Source organism: Schistocerca nitens, chromosome 4 (assembly GCF_023898315.1).
Source record: "Schistocerca nitens isolate TAMUIC-IGC-003100 chromosome 4, iqSchNite1.1, whole genome shotgun sequence".
Lineage (NCBI taxonomy): Eukaryota > Metazoa > Arthropoda > Insecta > Orthoptera > Acrididae > Schistocerca > Schistocerca nitens.
In genome coordinates this window covers 541,175,117-541,193,614 of record NC_064617.1, presented here as the reverse complement: position 1 = coordinate 541,193,614, position 18,498 = coordinate 541,175,117, and the positions used below count along the sequence as shown (strand labels likewise).

The window sequence follows — 18,498 nt, the reverse complement described above, 5'->3', positions numbered from 1 at the left end:
ATACGTTTTCATGTAGCTATATGGTAGAGGACTTCTGGTTTCTGAATCTTCAACTTGGTAATTGGTCATTTCATATGATCCAAGGTCGGTTAGTACATCTCTGTACTGGTTATGGTTAACCAGTTTTATTACAATTGTCTTTGTCATAACCTTGCCATCTTTAACTGAATCTGAAGCAGTGAGACAGTGTCATAATCCCAGTACTGAAATCAGGTAAGCACCCTCTAGAGATACAGTTATCACCCAATTAGCTCCGCCAATGTTCTCCGTAAGTTGCTCGAATGCATGGTGAGCCAGCAGCTGTTTTGGCTCCTTGAGTCTGACTTCTGGCTTTGCCCCAGGGTGGTTTTTTTGCCAAGGCCGTTTCACTATTGATAATCTTGTCTACCTGAAGTCTGCCATTTGAACAGCTTTTGCCACCAGTCAACACCTTATGGCCGTCTCCACATTCTCTCTACCTTACACAGTTCGGGTCTCTGGGGGTCTGCTCCCAATTTTTATCCGGAACTTCTTGTTGCACCATACTTTCTGGTTCGAGTTGGTGCTTCCCACTTAACCCTGCCCCCCATATCCAAGAGAATGGGGTCCTGGAGAGCACTGTACTGAGTGTCCCTCTCTTTCTAGTAGCCATCAGTGGTCTAGCAACAGCTGTGGGGTCCTCAGCAGCACCCTCCTTGCATGCTGATCGCTTCTGCCTCTGCTATTACTCTTATAGTGTGAGTTCTGCTGAATGTTGACTTCAAGGCACAGTCATGGGCCCTCACCTGTGGGTTTCAGTTTTCAGCTGCTACGACTCACTTCATGCACTTCAATTGACATTGTACCATTTACCCGCAGCCAGAACTTTACCTCGACAACCAGCTTCTCAGTGTGGTAGAGATGTACAGTTTTTTTTAGAACTGCCTTCGATGCTTCTTTGATGTGGAGTCCCAGTCTTCGCTAGCTTAAAGAAAAGTGCTGGCTGCACCTTAATGCAATTTTCTGCCAGAGTAACACCAGCTGGGGTGCAGATCGAACTATCCTTGTGCTGCTTTACAGAGCCCTAATACAGTCCTGTCTTGATTATGGGCATCTGGCATACAGTTTAGCATCACCTTCAGCATAGTGGATCTGATACACCACTGCAGGGTTCTACTTTTGAGTGAAGCCTTGCGAACTAGCCCTTTGGAGATCTTACTCGCAGAGGCTGGGGTCCCTCCATTGAGGATCAGGCACCAACAACAGCTTTTCAAGTATGTTACTGATGTATGCCCCTTCATTGCGTTTTGCTTTTGGAGGTTTCCAACTGCTCCCTAGATAGGGCATCTCGCCAGCCTTTCTTCTTGTATTCCCCCTCCCTCTTTCTTCTTTCTTGTCCTGTCTAGCTTTTGTAGAACTTGGGTTTTCCTCTGATTTACAGTTTCGTAGACCTGTCTATTCAAGAAAAAAGGAACCGATGATGTAGTAGTTTGGTCCCTTTAATCAACCAACCTAGCTTATTAAACCTACTCCTCATTGATTTTGTATTTTTAACCCTGTATTCACCTAACCAGAGGTCGTGCTCCTCCTGCAAACAAACTTCAGAAATTGCCACAATATGTAACTTCAACCTATCCATCCCCTATTTAAAATTTTCTAACCTACCTGCACGATTAAGGGATCCAGCATCCCATACTCTGACCTAACGACGACATCGTATTGAGTAGTACCCGCCTGGAGATCCAAATGGGAGACCATTTTACTTCTGGAATATGTTACCCAAGAGGATGCCACCATCATTTAACCATGCAGTAGTACTGCATGCCCTCTTGAAAAATTACAGCTGTGGTACCAGCACGGCAAGGCCAGATCAGTCAGTCATCCAGACTGTTGCCCCTGCAACTACTGAAAAGGCCGCTGCTGCTCCTCTTCATGAAAAGCACATTTGTCTGGCCTCTCAAGACACTCCTTCATTATGGTTGCACCTGCAGTATGGGTATCTGTATCAGAAGCATACAAGCCATCCCACCAGTTGCAAGGTTCGTGGCTCATGGAGGGTGGAGGAATATGTATATCCAGTGTTAAATTTAATTTGAGACCTGTTATGTACATGTAAGGTGTCAACTTGTTTTGAGAAGTTGCATAATGATGGAACAATATTAATGCCTTCATTATAAATTAAAGTTTTATTAGTAAATGCTTCCTTGTGATGTAAACTGACTGCAAACCTTAACTAAGAAAGTCCTGTTTTAGTAATAGGTATTTTATGTTCCTTATCAGTAATTTGTTGAAAGGCAGTTGCAACAATGGAAAGTGGTCAGTAAAATCTGTAAAAGTGTATATTTTTCCAGATTGATCAGTTTTAGTCTATGTTTTTAAATTTTGGTCCGTAAAGTCAACAAGATTATCATGTGCTTCAGAAATTTGAGTATCATGAAATGAACTGTTTGTATTACTTCCATTGTCAAGTCAGGCCTCATGATCTGGCAGAAAATCCTTGAAACTGAAAGGTCAAGGGTCAAATACTGGTCTGTCTAAGATTTTTTTTAAGGCTGTGAAAGAGCTTTTCTTCATGTCTTAGTTCCTTTGGAAATATGTACTTAATTGTTCTTTTTCAGCTGTGAAAGATGTTCGTGCGAGACAGCTGGAGGCGTGGAAAAGGACCAGAGAGGAAGCTGAAAAGAAAAATAAAACAAAGAGAAAGCCATTTATTGTGACTCATGTTCGTCATAACATTGGGTCACCTTACAAAATGAGGTCACCTTTTAGAACGGATGCTCTGCTTAAAACAAAGACATCGAAGAAGCTGGATGTTCTACCAGAAAAACCAGCTACCTCTGCTGTACGTGTAACACGGTCTATGAGCAGAACAGCAAAATTAAATCCAACTGCTACTATCCAGAAGAAAAATGAGCTGCCTAAACTTGCACCAAATAATTTTAAATTCAAGGTCAGGATAGAATCTGTATTAATGGCTTTACATAGTTCTTAATATGTGTTTTCTTTCTTTCCCAGTTTTTTCATCTGTTCAGTGGTATGTTTTTCTGATAACTCAAACTAAAATACCAATTGTACTGTCAGCTTGATATTGTCATATATTTGAAAGTATCTCCCACACCAACTGTGTTCTTCTGTAGGTTTGTGACCTGGTAGACATTTGTTTGGTGTAATTTTTACCTTGGACAACTTCCACACCTAAAGGAAATACCACAATTAGTGAAAGTTTGTGGTAGACGGGACTCTAATCCAATATTGGTGTGCACAAATAAAATTACTAAATTGGTCCTTTACAAACTTGCAGTATATAAAAATGTCTCATTATACCCAAAATGTCCTTTTGCACTACTCTTTCAGTTTGTGTATTAGTTAACATTATTGGTCATAAATGTGGACCTCTGCTATGCTCAAATACCCTTTGCTTGCACTATTGTTTGAGATCTGATACAGCTGCCACTTTCATACATCAAAACATATTACATTCATCCATTAGATTACAATTTGATGTAATAATGCTATTCTGTAAGTACAAAAGTTATCCTTATCTTAAATGAAAAATACCTTCTTGTTCAAAAAATACTACCTCATATTTCTTGCCCTGAATTCATAACAAGACTTCTGTTACTGGTTCTACAAATGTATGTGTGTTTGTGCAACTATTTTGTTAGGTGCTGTGTTGCCTATTGCTTCTGATGAAATTATTTTACAGTATCTTTCCTACCCTGTAAAATAATGTGTGGTTAATAGAGCAAATGTCTCACTCTGAACACTTTCATCCACTTGTATATTGTTCTTCACATCATCTGGTCTGCTTTATATGTATATATAGACACACACTAAAGTTTACAGGAATGAACTACTCAGACTCTGCAAGTATTCAAGTGCTCAGTTCTTGCAGTGAGAACTTTCCTTAAATTTTCTAGTGTGAATTACGCTTCACCTCCTGGTACCTGTTGAAAGTCAATAAAACATTGTTCCTTTCATGAAACTTGTCCTTGACTTCCTTCAACATATTATCTTTAAACACAGTGATATATGAAATTGATAAAATGCAAATTAACTTGCAGCCTTTCATTTACCTTACAGTGTGCACTATTTCCCCATATTTCTCAACCTGCGACATCTCTGCCTTCAGTACTGTCACACTGAAGAAAGAAATAAATGTTCAGTTACAGTGGTTATCCTTGTTTGCGTTATTTTATTCTGAAACAGTCAAATTAACATTTTACAAGCCTGGTGTACTTTTGTGACTTAAAGCAAAACTCAGACTGTCATCAACTTCCATTTTACGTGGTACTCCTGTTTTTGTATTATTGTCCCTGAATGTCCATGGAGACACTCTCCAATAGGAAGTATTGGGAGTTTCCCCTTAGCAGTCCTTATGGAACTGACAAATATGTAGTGCTTGCTGTGATGTCTGGATTTCTGCTGATGAACTCCACTCACACCACCTCTGAAGAGGAGTAGCTAAAAAAAAAAAAATTTTTTTTTTTTAAATCTGTGTATCAAAACACGTGTAAATAACATTGATACATAGACTTCTTGTACACTTTTGCCCTTCTCCACAATTTTTAAATTTATTTTATTAACACACACACACACACACACACACACACACACACACACACTTCCTCATTTATAGACAACTAAAGTTCAGAAATTTTCTTATATTTAATGGATAACAGAAATGCCCAAAACTTAATTCTACCGAATTATGTCCCCTTTCTTCTGTCGCCATCAAACAGTGATGATGCTTGTCTTTCAGAGCTTCACCAGAGATGCCATACACATAATCCTCTCATTCAGCAGTATGAGTAACCTGCCCTTCCTCTTTTTCAACTTTCCCCACTCCATAATGTCATCAATTTCGTGTGTGTCTGTCGGCAGTTCTAAACATTTCTCCTGATGGTGAGTAGTGACCAGCATTCTGTCTTGTATTCGTTAGTTTCCTCAATTGAATTGTCCTTAGATGAAATATAATCTATTATATGTTTGATTCATCTTTTTTCCATGTATATTTAGATATGTTTGTGTTCAAAGATGCTACTTTTAATTCTGAAAGAGATATAGGAATGTCTATTAAATGTTGTCTGATACAGTTAAGTATTACTTTTCCATTGTTTTGTGAAACCTGTTCAGCTGTGGCTTTTCCTGTCCTTATTCGGAAGTCCCCCAAAACATTCCTATTGTTTACACAAATTTTATATATGGATTTTGTGAAGTTCTTCTTGTAACTGTTGCAGTGTCCATTTCTTGTTGAACTGCCTAGACATTTGCAGGAAGTCGGGTAGTCTCCTGTTAATTGGTATCTAGGCATTGTTCTTTTAGTAATATGCGTAGAGTTACAAATGTTTATTTCAGTTCCTTTATTATTAAGTTTCAAACTATTGCTGATGCTTGTCTGTATCTATGCCACTTTTGAATATGGAATATGCAATAATTCCAGATTCCTGTAACTTTTTACTTTTTATCACTGCTAATTCAACTTAAACTTTAGTTTGTGTTTTAATTCTTGCTGTTTGTTGATTCCCCACACACTCCATGCTCCAGTATTTAATGTACTTCCAGCACCACATTGTCTGACCTTTTTCTTTGCTTTAGTAGACGTCATTAATCAAACCAGCAATTTTTCATTTCTTGAGAATCGCGAGTCGCATAAATATCTGATGTGATGATGTACACAACGTGAGAAGAATGGTGGAGGCTGCAACCTTTAAGAGCTTCTATAAGACTGCTTCTGTATTATCCTCACAATTGAGTGTTGCGTCTTTCGCCGTTCCAAATGACTGCTGCTCAGCTGGATCTGCTGTTGGTGTCTTCGCTGTAACTGGCAAGATATCTTTCAAGGCTGTACCAGCTAAGCCAATTGGTCCACAGTTTATTAGAGAGGTGTTGCTCCCACTTCCCATCTTGTTCTGGCCTGTGACAGGCAGAGCATGTGACTTCCCATATGGGGTTAGGTTGGTGGTGCTAGCAACAAATGTATACTGACAAAAGTCACTTGCATTTATCAAAGCAATCTGTACATTAATGCAATGAGACCTGTCTTCCAAAATTACATTGTCAAAATGGACATTACCATTTTGTGTAAAATAAAAATTTGTTTAGTTTGCAAGGAAATTTAACTATAAATGCATTTTACAGCATTTGCTGCTGTTCTGTATATGCAAACAATTTTCCTTCAGGCACCCAAAGGCATTGCACCGCTCCCCATGTCCAGTCATAAGCAGAAAACAGATTTGAAGATAACACTAACACCATGTTCTGTGAATGTGGAGAAAATAGGTAAGCCACTAATAATTTTTATAAGTTTATATTTAGCAGTATTTAACTGGTACTACAGTTATTTGTGCTTATTGTACGTATTGTGCTTATTGTACAAATGGTGATTTTTTTCCGTTAAGATATTGAGTTGTAGAAGTTATGTTTCTCAGGAATTCTACATGTTTTTGGTTTGCTGAATGTGAATTTTATATTTATTGCCATGTGAGAGGTTGGTTTCACACCAAAACATGCAAAAAACTCAAATTTTTTTCACACTTTCTCAGTTTTTTTGCTTACATATTGAAAATTGTATTCTGTCCCAAGTAGTCACCTTCGAAAAACAAAGTAGACAAAATTTTCCACAAAATGCACTGGTCAGGTTTGTTTTTCTGATGAACACTGTTGATACTAGGGCACGCTGAAAAACAGCAGTATTTTTTGGCCCTTTTGTGAAAATGTCGAAAGTGCCCACCCACTCAAAAAACATTCATGTTCCCCCCCCCCCCCAAAAAAAAAAAAAAAAAGCAGCAACAACAACAACAACTACAACTACTTTTCGACCATGTGAAAGAGCATTAGATTTCATACAAGAGACGTCTGTGAAATCCAGTTTTCCCATAAGGATGGGAGGAAGCAAAGTGAAAATTGTGAAAAATCAATCTCGTCTGTGTGTGTGTGTGTGTGTGTGTGTGTGTGTGTGTGTGTGTTTTTTTTTTGTTTTTTTTTAATAGAAAGATAATGTGAAATCTGTATGTACTAATGTACATGCTGTGAAATGAAAGAAAGCGAAGTCTAGGACTAGGTGATCACATTGAGCATATTAAGTATCAATACAAAGGACAGATAAGCTTTATAGTGAACTATGGACGTATGATATCATGTGTACAGTTCTTTCACTTATCTCTATTCGACTGTTGGTGGTGCGTGTAATATTTGTTGGGTAGTAGAAGGTCCAGAGGAATCAGTATGTGACAATGGAAGTTTCAGGCCAAGTGTCGGGGACTGTGGAAGTTCCAGGTTGAAAAGTGATATTGCTGTTTTAAAGTGAAAGAAATTGTAATTGAATGATTAATATTAAAATTTTATTAGTAAAAATACATAATGCGGTAAAATATTACATTGAATTAACACCTTCTGTCACCTCAGCTAGTTCACACAATGGTACTGCAAGGGGCTCGTCCAGCTTATATTTAGTCTTCTATATCAAAATTGTCGTCAGTGTTTGTGTGCATAGTTCAGGCAGAATAGTCTTGCTTGCCTACACGCACACTGACCTTGGCAATCCAGCTGAAGAAACCTCTTGGTAGCCGGGGGTTTTCAGTGTGGTAAAGTTTCCGATCCACTGCTGCACCTGATAAAAAAAACTCTGCAGTTGTATTGTTGAGCTGTAGCTTCGGTGGATGGTATGGAAGCAGTGTTCGCTTATACTTCAGCTTGTTGAGTAGTTTTGTGGTTGGGTGGCTACCACCATAAAAGGGAATTGGAAATTCCTGACCAGCAGCTGTTATCTCCTATAGATGGGCTGAAGAATTGGTGGATTCAGTATTGCGTGATTTGAGATCTAGATTTTTGGAGAAGATCTTCAGAAATTTAACCATGCCTTCCTGGAATAACATAGGCGTAGAGTTGCAACCATGCATTCCATGTAGGAAGAGCATGTGACTGGCGACACACTTCTCTGCTGCACTTCCTGGGTGATAGAGGGCTGTACTTCTCATTGGCCGGAGGAAATATACGTTTGGGAGAGTTTAGAGACCCATCATTATGACCATAAGATAAAAAGTACCTTTACCCACAATTGTAGGATTTCATGGTCCAAGCGGCTGCTCATAAGCCACACATCACACCGGTAAATGACAAAAGACACTTTGCTTGGTGTAAGGAGCGTACTCATTGGGCAATTGAACAGTGGAAAAATACTGTATGGAGTGACGGATCACAGTACACAACATGGCAATCCAATGGCAGGAAGTGGGTATAGCGAATGCCCGGTGAACATCATCTGCCAGCGTGTGTAGTACCAACAGTAAAATTCGGAGGTGGTGGTGTTACAGTGTGGTCATGTTTTTCATGGAGGGGGCTTGCACCCCTTGTTGTTTGGTGTGACACTATCACAGCACAGGCCTACATTGATGTTTTAAGCACCTTCTTGCTTAACACTGTTGAAGAGCAATTTGGGGATGGCAATTGCATCATTCAATATGATCGGGCACATGTTTATAATGCCCAGCCCGTGGCGAAGTGGTTGCACGACAATAACATACCTGTAATGGACTGACCTGCTCAGAGTCATGACTTGAATCCTATAGAACACCTTTGGGAATGCTGACTTCATGTCAGGCCTCACTGACCGACATTGCTACCTTTCCTCACTGCAGCAGTCCGTGAAGACTGGGCTGCCATTCCTCAAGAAACCTTCCAGCACCTGATTGAACGTATGTCTGCGAGAGTGGAAGCTGTCATCAAGGCCATATGGAATTCCAGCATTAACAATGAAAGGCGCCACAAACTTGTTAGTTATTTTCAGTGAGGTGTCAGAGTACTTTTGATCACCTAGTGTATGTTACTGTTTCTAGGGCCGGCCGCGGTGGTCTCGCGGTTAAGGCGCTCAGTCCGGAACCGCGCAACTGCTACGGTCGCAGGTTCGAATCCTGCCTCGGGCATGGATGTATGTGATGTCCTTAGGTTAGTTAGGTTTAAGTAGTTCTAAGTTCTAGGGGACTGATGACCACAGAAGTTAAGTCCCATAGTGCTCAGAGCCATTTGAACCATTTTTTACTGTTTCTAGGTCTTTGGCATAGCATCAGTGTCAAAGTGCTGTAGGTGCAGAGGAAGTACTGTGTGATCAGGCATTTTAGATTATCTTGAGTAGATTTATCAACAGGAATCGGTTCATATTAAAAATTCCATCCTAAATGCTTGAGATGCTTAGGCTTTGACTGTTATTTTCAGTCAGACAGTTAAAACAATAGAAGAGAGGAGGGGGGTAATGTCAAAGATCTCCCAAAATTTTACCATGGTTTTCAGGAATTTAGCTTCACTATAAAATGCTCCTTAGTTTTCCAATTATTTTGGTTCTCCAATTAGACTAACAACAAAGTTTGTCAGATTTTAACTATTAAAGTTGCATATTAAGTTTGCGGACAATATTAACTGTAACATTAGAAATTTTGCAAATGGTTATTGATAGTGAAGTACTGTTTGAAAAAAGCGGCACAAATATCCAGTCAGATCTTCATATCATTTCAAAGTTTTAAAGGGAGTGGCAACTTGATTTAAATGTTCAGAAACGTAAAATTGGCCACTACACAAAATAAGAAAATGAGTATACTGTAATTGTTACACCCAAATATTTGTGTATGAAATACAGTGGTCACATAGGGTCAGTAAATGCAGGTGTCAGACTTAATTGGCAAGATAATGGGAAAAGTCAACAAGTGTGTATAGGCAATGCCTTAGATAACACTTGGAACCCATTGTAAAACATTACCCTGATGCTTGGGATTAATATAATTTGTGCAGGATAAGATAGCTGATTTGCAGTTACCAGTTTCCATCCAAAGCGCTGAGAAAGTTCACTCGTTTGTAACATGCTGCTGGCAAGTGTTTGTAATCTTTGAGTCGGTCGGCAATGACAGAATCGAGGCTCATGCCCTGCAATCTTTCTCAAATGATTTTACAGAAACTACTCGGTTGCCATGATTTTGCATTAGGTGCAAATTATGTAGTATGTTGCTACATATGAAATTTAACTAACATCTTGAAATTTTCTTCATACTTGGGTGGAGGTCTCTGTCACCAATCTCAAGAAAATTAATTTGGTGCAGCACACTCATTTGCAGTTGTGCCGTGCCAGTGACAAATCCAGAATGAAATATTCACTACATTCCTCATATTTCATAAACTGTTTGAGATTCTTGCAAATGATAGCACACTACTATATGGTTATTGTGCCAAAGTTCACTTTCTACTGTGTTGATCGACTAACCGCAGACATTTTTGATGAAAGACTGTTATTTTTAGGGACTGTCGATAGCTGGTGAAATGAGAAATGCTATGGGTTGTGGAACAACATAAGTGAAGACAATATAAGTTTATTTTATATGGAGGAAGTGCATTTCTAATAAGCTACTGACTTCACTTTTTCTCAGTTCTTCACTTAATAAACCACTGTTTCAGAAATGTCTCGCATTTGTGTCTGCACAATATGTTAGAGGGATGACACTGTATACTCCACTGTGTTTTGCCACAAGAAGCAAATTTTAACATGACAACCAGAGAAATGTGTTTCACTCAAAATTCGGTACTCCTGACACTTTTCTGAAAGTTATAAATGGTTAAGAAGCCAAGTGGAAACAAATCGCTGCATCTTCAGTGAATTTTTTTTAGATACTAATCAAAGGAGGGTGACAGATCTTTCTGAATAGTCACCATGCAAGTGTGGGTGTGGAGAGGCTCCATTTAATATTTACAAAACCTGTAAGCGTAGGCTTCAGTTTAGAGCAGCACTTCCCGTACAGTGCCTGCCCACTGGCCTCTACCTCTTTCCCCATGCGTGCCCTGTCAACTGTGCTTCTACAGGGCACAGCATTTTGCAAAGACAGTACTGAATGAATGTAAAAGCATCAATCGAGCAAATACTGGTTAGTTTGAACTGTAGACTAATAGATGCCAACTATTCCATACAGGCAGAATTACAGAGTTCTAAGAACGATTAGTGAAGTGAAGAATCTCACAATGCATTACTATCTGCCCTACATTATGCTCCCATCGTGTCTGCAAAGATGAAATTAGACAAATTACAGCAATGTGCATGTAAGCTTTTAAACAATAATATTCTTTCTGCACTACAAATGTGAATGGAGGGGAAAGAGACACACAATGTGTGGTTCAGTGGGGAAACACCCTCAGTCATGCAAAAAAAAAAAAAAAAAAATGGTTCAAATGGCTCTGAGCACTATGGGACTTAACATCGGTGGTCATCAGTCCCCTAGAACTTAGAACTACGTAAACCTAACTAACCTAAGGACATCACACACATCCATGCCCGAGGCAGGATTCGAACCTGCGACCGTAGCGGTCACGCGGTTCCAGACTGAAGCGCCTAGAACCGCACGGCCACACCGGCCGGCTCAGTCGTGCACCTAGTAGGTATTTATAGAGAGTGGTGCAGATACAAATGTAGATTAGTTCCCAAACTCTCATTGGCTTCAGTTAGATATTTGTTTACAATTGATTAAATTAATTACTATCTCTTGAAGCTAAGCCTCTTTGATGTTAACTTTCACTGAAGTACTGCTTGGGAATAAAGGCCAATTCACACACACCGTTACAGCACCATCTCGTCACGGTGTATTCACACAGTGCGTCATGTCACAGCAAATCAGTTCAAATCATGATCTCAACTCGCATGGCTGAACAGTGTACAGTCTTAACGAATAAATAGTAAAAACGTAGACTAAAAACTGATATCGACCACGGAAACCACAAACTAATGCATGCATGACGAAACGGAGATGGGAGGATGACAGCATGGCTGTGAATCGGAAGGAAATAAGCCTGGAGTCACGTGAAGGGCAACGAACAATCATGTGATCCATCAAAACTTTGTTCTTGAGAAACCTTGAGGGTGCTCTGTCGTGATGGCCAGTGCAAATGCCGCCATATGAAATAAGTTAAAAGATGTTTCGATGCGCCAAGACATGACGGCCAGTGTGAATGAGCCTTAAGAAGTATGCATTGCATGTAACACAAACATGATCTATACATGCAACATAGCTCTTCAGAACTGTCAGTAGCATCTCTCTGTAATGGGCAGCAACATTGACTACATAAACAGTCTTGAATGGAATTAATACTGTGTATATTAACAAGTCCATCTAATGTAATCCATCTCTCTGTGCAACAGCAGATTTTGACACATTTAGCATTCCATTTGAGGAAGTAACATAAAATTTGTGTAACACAAACCAAACCAGTTCTTGTACCACAAAAACAGCAAATAATGATATGTCGGATCATATAACAATATCATAAACTGTGTATACTTTGACCATCATGGTTACTGACCACTCGTACACCAGAACTTTTACAGCTCTGCTGGCTCTCAGTTGAACCTTACCACTAGATAGTGCTATGTAGTGCCAATTAATCCATCCTCCAGAAAAAGTGTTTTAAAATCTGGTTGTGAAAAATTTACTGATGTCATTTAACTGGAATGCCATCAGTCTTTCTAACTATATAATGTGAGTTACACAATTAATCCACAAAACTGACCATTGATCAGTTTTTTGTTCACATGTGTATATCTGGCAGTAATTTAAGATTTCAGAGGTCATGTGCACAGATTTCTCTGTTTTGGGGTTACTTTGACCACCGGCCATAGTTAGTCCAGAATTACAGATACATGATTGAACAGTTTGAACGAATGATTTGGTCACACAAATCACGCAACACTAATCCCATCGAACGTTTATGGGACATAATTGAGAGGTCACTCCATGCACAAACTCCTGCACCGACAAATCTACTAAGGAGGCAACATCAATCAATATTTGTGCAGGAGACTTCCAACAACTTGCTCAGTCCATAAAAGTTGCTGCAACATGCTGGGCAAAACGAGGTCGGACACTGTGTTAAGAGAGATCCCATGATTTTGGTTACATCCGTGTGTATTGTTCAAATTACAAGCTGTCTTTTCAGGCAGTGATTCGGGTTTAGCATATAACATTAAATATCTCCTGAAACAAGGAATTAAGTTCGTTAGGCCACAAGTGCCAGATATTGACTCTATAAATGAAGAACAGATAATCAAACAATGGAAAATCCAGGATGGAATGTAACAGAATTATAAAAAGGAAAGTTGCTACTCACCGTATAGCGGAGATGCTGAGTGGCGGGTAGATAGAACAAAAAGGCTGTCACAAATAAAGCATTTGGCCAGTAAGGCCTTTGTCAAAGGCGTGCGTGCACAGAACTACACTGGAGGATTTGAAACAAGGATTTAGATTTAAAATGGATGAAGTTGAATATATGCTCAACTAAGCTTGGAGCTATGTTTGTGGTGTTCCATCCTTTTTTTTTTTTTTTTTTTTTTTTTTTTTTTTTTTTTTTTTTTTACAATATCATGTAATTGTGTAAATTTAAAAAATCTACTCCCCAAGTGACAGAAAGAGAACACACATATAAGACAGTTTCACTTCGGTAAGGTTTGAGCCAGTGACTCCTTCTTTCGGCAGAAGAGATGAAGGGAAAGGAACTGGAGAGTTTTAGGAAAAGGCGTAGAATTCGGGGAAAAAACCTGAATCGGAGGAGACTTAATGGATGGCACGAGAAGTCTGGTAAGTCTCCTCCCCCACGACCCAGTGTTCTGGCTGACTTTTCCGAACTCTCTTCCTTTTCCTAAAACTCTCCAGTTCCTTTCCCTTCATCCCTCTTTTTTCCCCTTCAACCATGTAACACTTTTATTTGTGTGTTCTCCTGCCGCCACTTGATGAGTAGATTTTTATTTTTTTATCTATCCAATTGTTTTTTGTAATTTTAATGATGGATTGTGCTGTTCAACTTGTGTACCATTCTAGGTTTGTCTCTTGTGAAGTTTAATACACCACTTAAAGAAAACTTTAGCTCAATGTATTTATTTCTGGGTTGGCAAAGTTTCATTTTGTTTCTGAAATACTGGCCACAAGTGAATTGGTGGTTGACAGTTCTGGTGGAAGTATCCCCAAATCCATGCTAACTTTGATCGCCAACAATTTTTTCCATTACTTCCTCTATGTACTAATTAGTAAAACACAATTTTCTAAAATGTAATTGTTTCATACAAGCCTCAATATTCACTAACATAAATATACCAGGATTTAATCATGATAATCACATTTGAACCTGAAAATCAGTCTAGTATAACCTGTACACGATAATGAAAACTCCTGAAGGGGAAAAACATGTAAAATAAGAGAAAGGCAATCACTTGCTTATACAGGACTTGTGTGCAAGGCACAAAACATTCAATAGACAACAGTTAATATGCAGCTGTCGTCAACCTAAAAGTTGATTTTAATCTGATGGCCTAGTAGATTGTAATCCTCAACTACCACTGAATTGAGATAGCCTAGCTTGAACAGATAGAGGAAAGTTTCATCCCCATTCATATTAAATGCAATTTCAGTTTCCAAAATTTTGCATTGGACAATTTGTTTCGATGTCTCGAGATGAAATCTTGTAAGTCATCAAAAATTTCTTCAGCAAAGTAGGCATGTCCACATGTGTACATTTGCATGTACACTCTTTTACATAAAACCTGGCAATCTACCACAAAGCACAACACCGCACTGATCACAACATGGAACAAATGCTATAGCTGCTCTGATAATTTTGTAAGTGTGACCATCTGCACAAACTGAAAACACTATAGCCTGTTGCAGTTCCTGAAAGAAGTCTTGCCTTCTGTTTGAGCTGTTGTGCAACATCTGCGCCCCCTAGTCTGGCAATAAACCATGTGTTGTCTGGGTGCAATGTCTTATGGTTGATAAATAAAATGCAAAATGGTATCATTGGTGGTAGATTCAGACTGCTTCAGAGACACCTGTATAGTGAAGCAGCTTGACATTTTCAAAGCACACATTTGTGACCCAAACACAGCTTCCTGAATAAAGCTTGAGAGAAGACTCTGTGTGTAAAGGTTTATCCAAAATTTGTTAAAGAATTTCTTCTAGCAGTCAGCAGTTCCATTAAATAAAAGGAAAAACAAGAACCACGAGTTTGCTGATCCTCACTATGATTAGAACTGATAACTCACATTGCTCTTTCATCGCAAAACATAGGCGGAACCACTGATTTTAAGAGACTGTCAGCAGCAGCTCTCCCTCATTGCAATATTGGTCCCTGAGCTTCAAAATACAACACTAAAGATAAGAACAGTTGTTACTTACTTGAAGAATGGAATTCCTGGCATCCAAAAATTAAGTTTTGTGTGTCTAATGTAAGATGAAGATTAATAGCATGGGCCATTGAGGTGGAAAGGAAGTAGAAAATTAAATCAGTGGAACAGTTCAGGACCACACACAAAATTAAATGCACATTGACAGTGTACCAGATATTTGAAATGGTGTTGCCAATTCTTAGTTGTACTGGATGCAACTCTGTAATGAAATTCTTGTCGTGCTCCTTTTATATGGGTTGCCAGAGGAGAGGCAAGCATCCATGTGCTCACGCAGTTGGTTTTTACGCTGCGTTATTTCAAGATAGTATGAAGACTTTCACGATCGGATGACATATCTTCTGGTAAACCTTCCGGGATGTAAGGTCGTGGTCCATGAAACTCTTCATTTCCTAACGTTTCGTCCAGAGCTGCGCTGGACATCTTCAGAGAGGTGTTTCTCCTCCAGTGAGTCTTGCCGGAGGAGAAACACCCCTCTGAGGATGTCCAGCGCAGCTCTGGATGAAACGTTAGGAGCTGAAGAGTTTCATGGACCACGACCTTACATCCCGGAAGGTTTACCAGAAGATATTTCAAGATAACCTAGACATTAGGAACTATCTCTATGTGAGGTGTTCAATTCGATTTAAGCCAGAATTTCACATCTTTTGGAGCTTTGTGGTGTGGAAGGAGGCTGTTAACAGCAGTGTTATACAATTTCAGTGTAGAGATGGCAAAGTTAGAGATATTAGTTTTTTGCCCACGCATCAAATGGCATTTTAAAGACTGAGGTACTTCTATAACTATAAGTTATATGTAAAAAGAATTTCACGACTAGCATCAAAATGCTGACATATGTTGATGGGTATGGAAGCTATGAGAAACACAGGTAACTAATTACTCAGTGCCATGGACGAGTCAGTTTACAAATTATGTTCAATAGCACAGAAACTGAACTGTAGACATGGGCACTGTGCAATTCTGTGTCATCAAATGTTTAACTTTAGACATTTATACGTACAATGTATACTAGCAAGCCTGTTCACTGCTTTCATAATGTTCCAGCCTTATTTCATTTCTAAATGAAGAAAAGAATCCAAATCCATGTCGCTTGAGAATCTTCCAAGCAAACTTTCTGTGTCTTGTTGCTTAGTATTTGTAAAGCAGACCACTAAGACTGCTCTCATGAGGTTCCGAATGAAGACTGCCGGAAGTCTTATGTATCAAACAATGGAAAATCTGGAATGGAATGTAACAATATTATGGGATGGAAAGTTGCTACTCACCATATAGCACAGATGCAGAGTCGCATTTAGGCAAAACAAAGAGACTGTCACAAATAATTAAGCTTTCGGCCATTAATGCTTTCCTCAACAATAGGCGTGCACGCACGCGCACACGCGCGCGCCACAGTCTCACGCAACTGAAACCACACTGCGAGCAGCAATACCAGTGCATGAAGGGAGTGGTGACTGGGTAGGTGTATGGAAGAGGCTGGGGTGGGGACGGGGGGATAGTATGGTGGGGGTGGCGGACAGTAACATGCTATAGGTTAGACGGAGGGCATGGGAAAGACGGGGAGGGGGAAATAGCGGAAAAGAAGAGAAGTAAAAAGATTCAGTTTGATGGCGGAATGACAGCTGTGTAATGCTGAAATGGGAACAGAACGGGCTGGATGGGCGAGGACAGTGACTAGTGAGGGCTGAGGCAAGGAGGGTTACGGGAGCATAGGAGGTAATGCAGGTTGAGTTCTCACATGCGCACTTCAGAAAAGCTGGTGTTGGTGGGAAGGGTCTGTATGGCACAGGCTGTGAAGCAGTCATTGATATGGAGGATGTCATGTTTGGCAGTGTGTTAGGCAACAGGGTGGGCCACTTGTTTCTTGGTGGCCTTTCATGCGGACAGACAGCTTGTTCATTGTCATGCCCACATAGAATGCAGCAGAATGGTTGCAGCCTAGCTTGTAGATCACATGACTGGTTTCACAGGTAGCCCTGCCTTTGATGGGATAGGTGACATTAGTAACCAGATTGGAGTAGGTATCCGTGAGAGGAAGTATAGTACAGGTCTTGCATCTAGGTCTATTACAGGGGTATGAGCCATGAGGTAAGGGGTTGGGAGCAAGGGTTGTTTAAGGATGGACGAGTATATTGTGAAGGTTCAGTGGATAGTGGAATACCACTGTGGGAGGGTTGAGAAGGATAGTGGGCAGTCCATTTCTCATTTCAGGGCGTGACGAAAGGTCGTCGAAACCTCGGTGGAAAATGCAATTCAGTTGCTCCAGTCCCGGGTGGTACAGAGTTAAGAGGACAATGCTCCTCTGCAGCTGGACGGTGGGACTTTGGGAGGTGGTAGGAGACTGTAAAGATAAGGCTCGGAAGATTTGTTTTTGTACAAGATTGAGAGGATAATTATGGTCTGTGAAGGCTATAGCGAGACCCTGAGTATATTTCAAGTGGGACTACTCGTCACTGCAGATGCAATGACCACGGTTGGCTAGGCTGTACAGAAGGGATTTCTTGGTATGGCATGGGTGGCAGCTGTCGAAGTGGAGGCATTGCAGGCGCACACGTCTATTGTTGACGAAGGCCTTAATGGCCCAAAGCTTTATTTATTTGTAACAGCCATTTTGTTGTACTTATCTGTGACTCAGAAGTCTTATGAATTGTATTCGTAATCAAATGTCGGAAGTGATACATGTTAGTTTATGTAGTTGTGTAAATAAAAGTAAGAAGAAACCCTCATTTATCTATTACCATAAGTCATTCGAACAGCAGTGGAACTGAATTATTAGTCTTACATTTACAGCTGTAATACTATAGCCAGCAGCTGAGCCAATGGTAAACCACAGTCTTAGTCTTCACAAATTTTTAGCTATCTGTAGCTATGGCCGAGACCATACTGAATATTCGATTAATCTGCAATTGCAATATGAATATATCTGTGGTCACTGTGTTAAATCGTTGCAGATTTCTGCCTGCTTACCAGCCTCCAGTTGTTTCTTTCTTTATTGGGCTTCTCCTATAGCCATGAACACAAGATGCCAATGTACATGGGATTTTTATGAAAGGCAAAACATCTAACATTTCACTCCTTCAGATTCACTCGTCTCATGTGCATTGGTACTGAATAAAAACAGGAAAGCTCTTTTAGTGAACAAATAATAATTATAGCAGAAGTCTGAACCCTTAACAGTCTGGATCACCAATTATCTGGATCGCTTTGAGGAGAAAGACATCTGTACTATATGACTAAAGTTGTTGGTTTCATTCAGTAGTTATTACAGTATACAGAGTAGGTTTCTTTATAATATTTTGTGCCTGTCAGTACACCCTAATTTGTTGCTGTAGTTTGTGACTGCT

At 39.8% G+C, this 18,498-nt stretch overlaps 1 protein-coding gene across 2 annotated transcripts in view; it reads left to right on the top strand.

The window, feature by feature from the left end:
- Nucleotides 1-18,498, top strand: part of LOC126252107 (disks large-associated protein 5-like) — a 175,636-nt gene that overhangs the window by 17,665 nt on the left and 139,473 nt on the right. For both annotated transcript variants that reach the window (XM_049952969.1, XM_049952970.1), the window contains exons 2-3: nt 2,577-2,908; nt 6,141-6,240. In XM_049952969.1, coding sequence (XP_049808926.1) covers nt 2,577-2,908; nt 6,141-6,240 — 432 coding nt within the window. The remainder of the gene's footprint in view (nt 1-2,576; nt 2,909-6,140; nt 6,241-18,498) is intronic.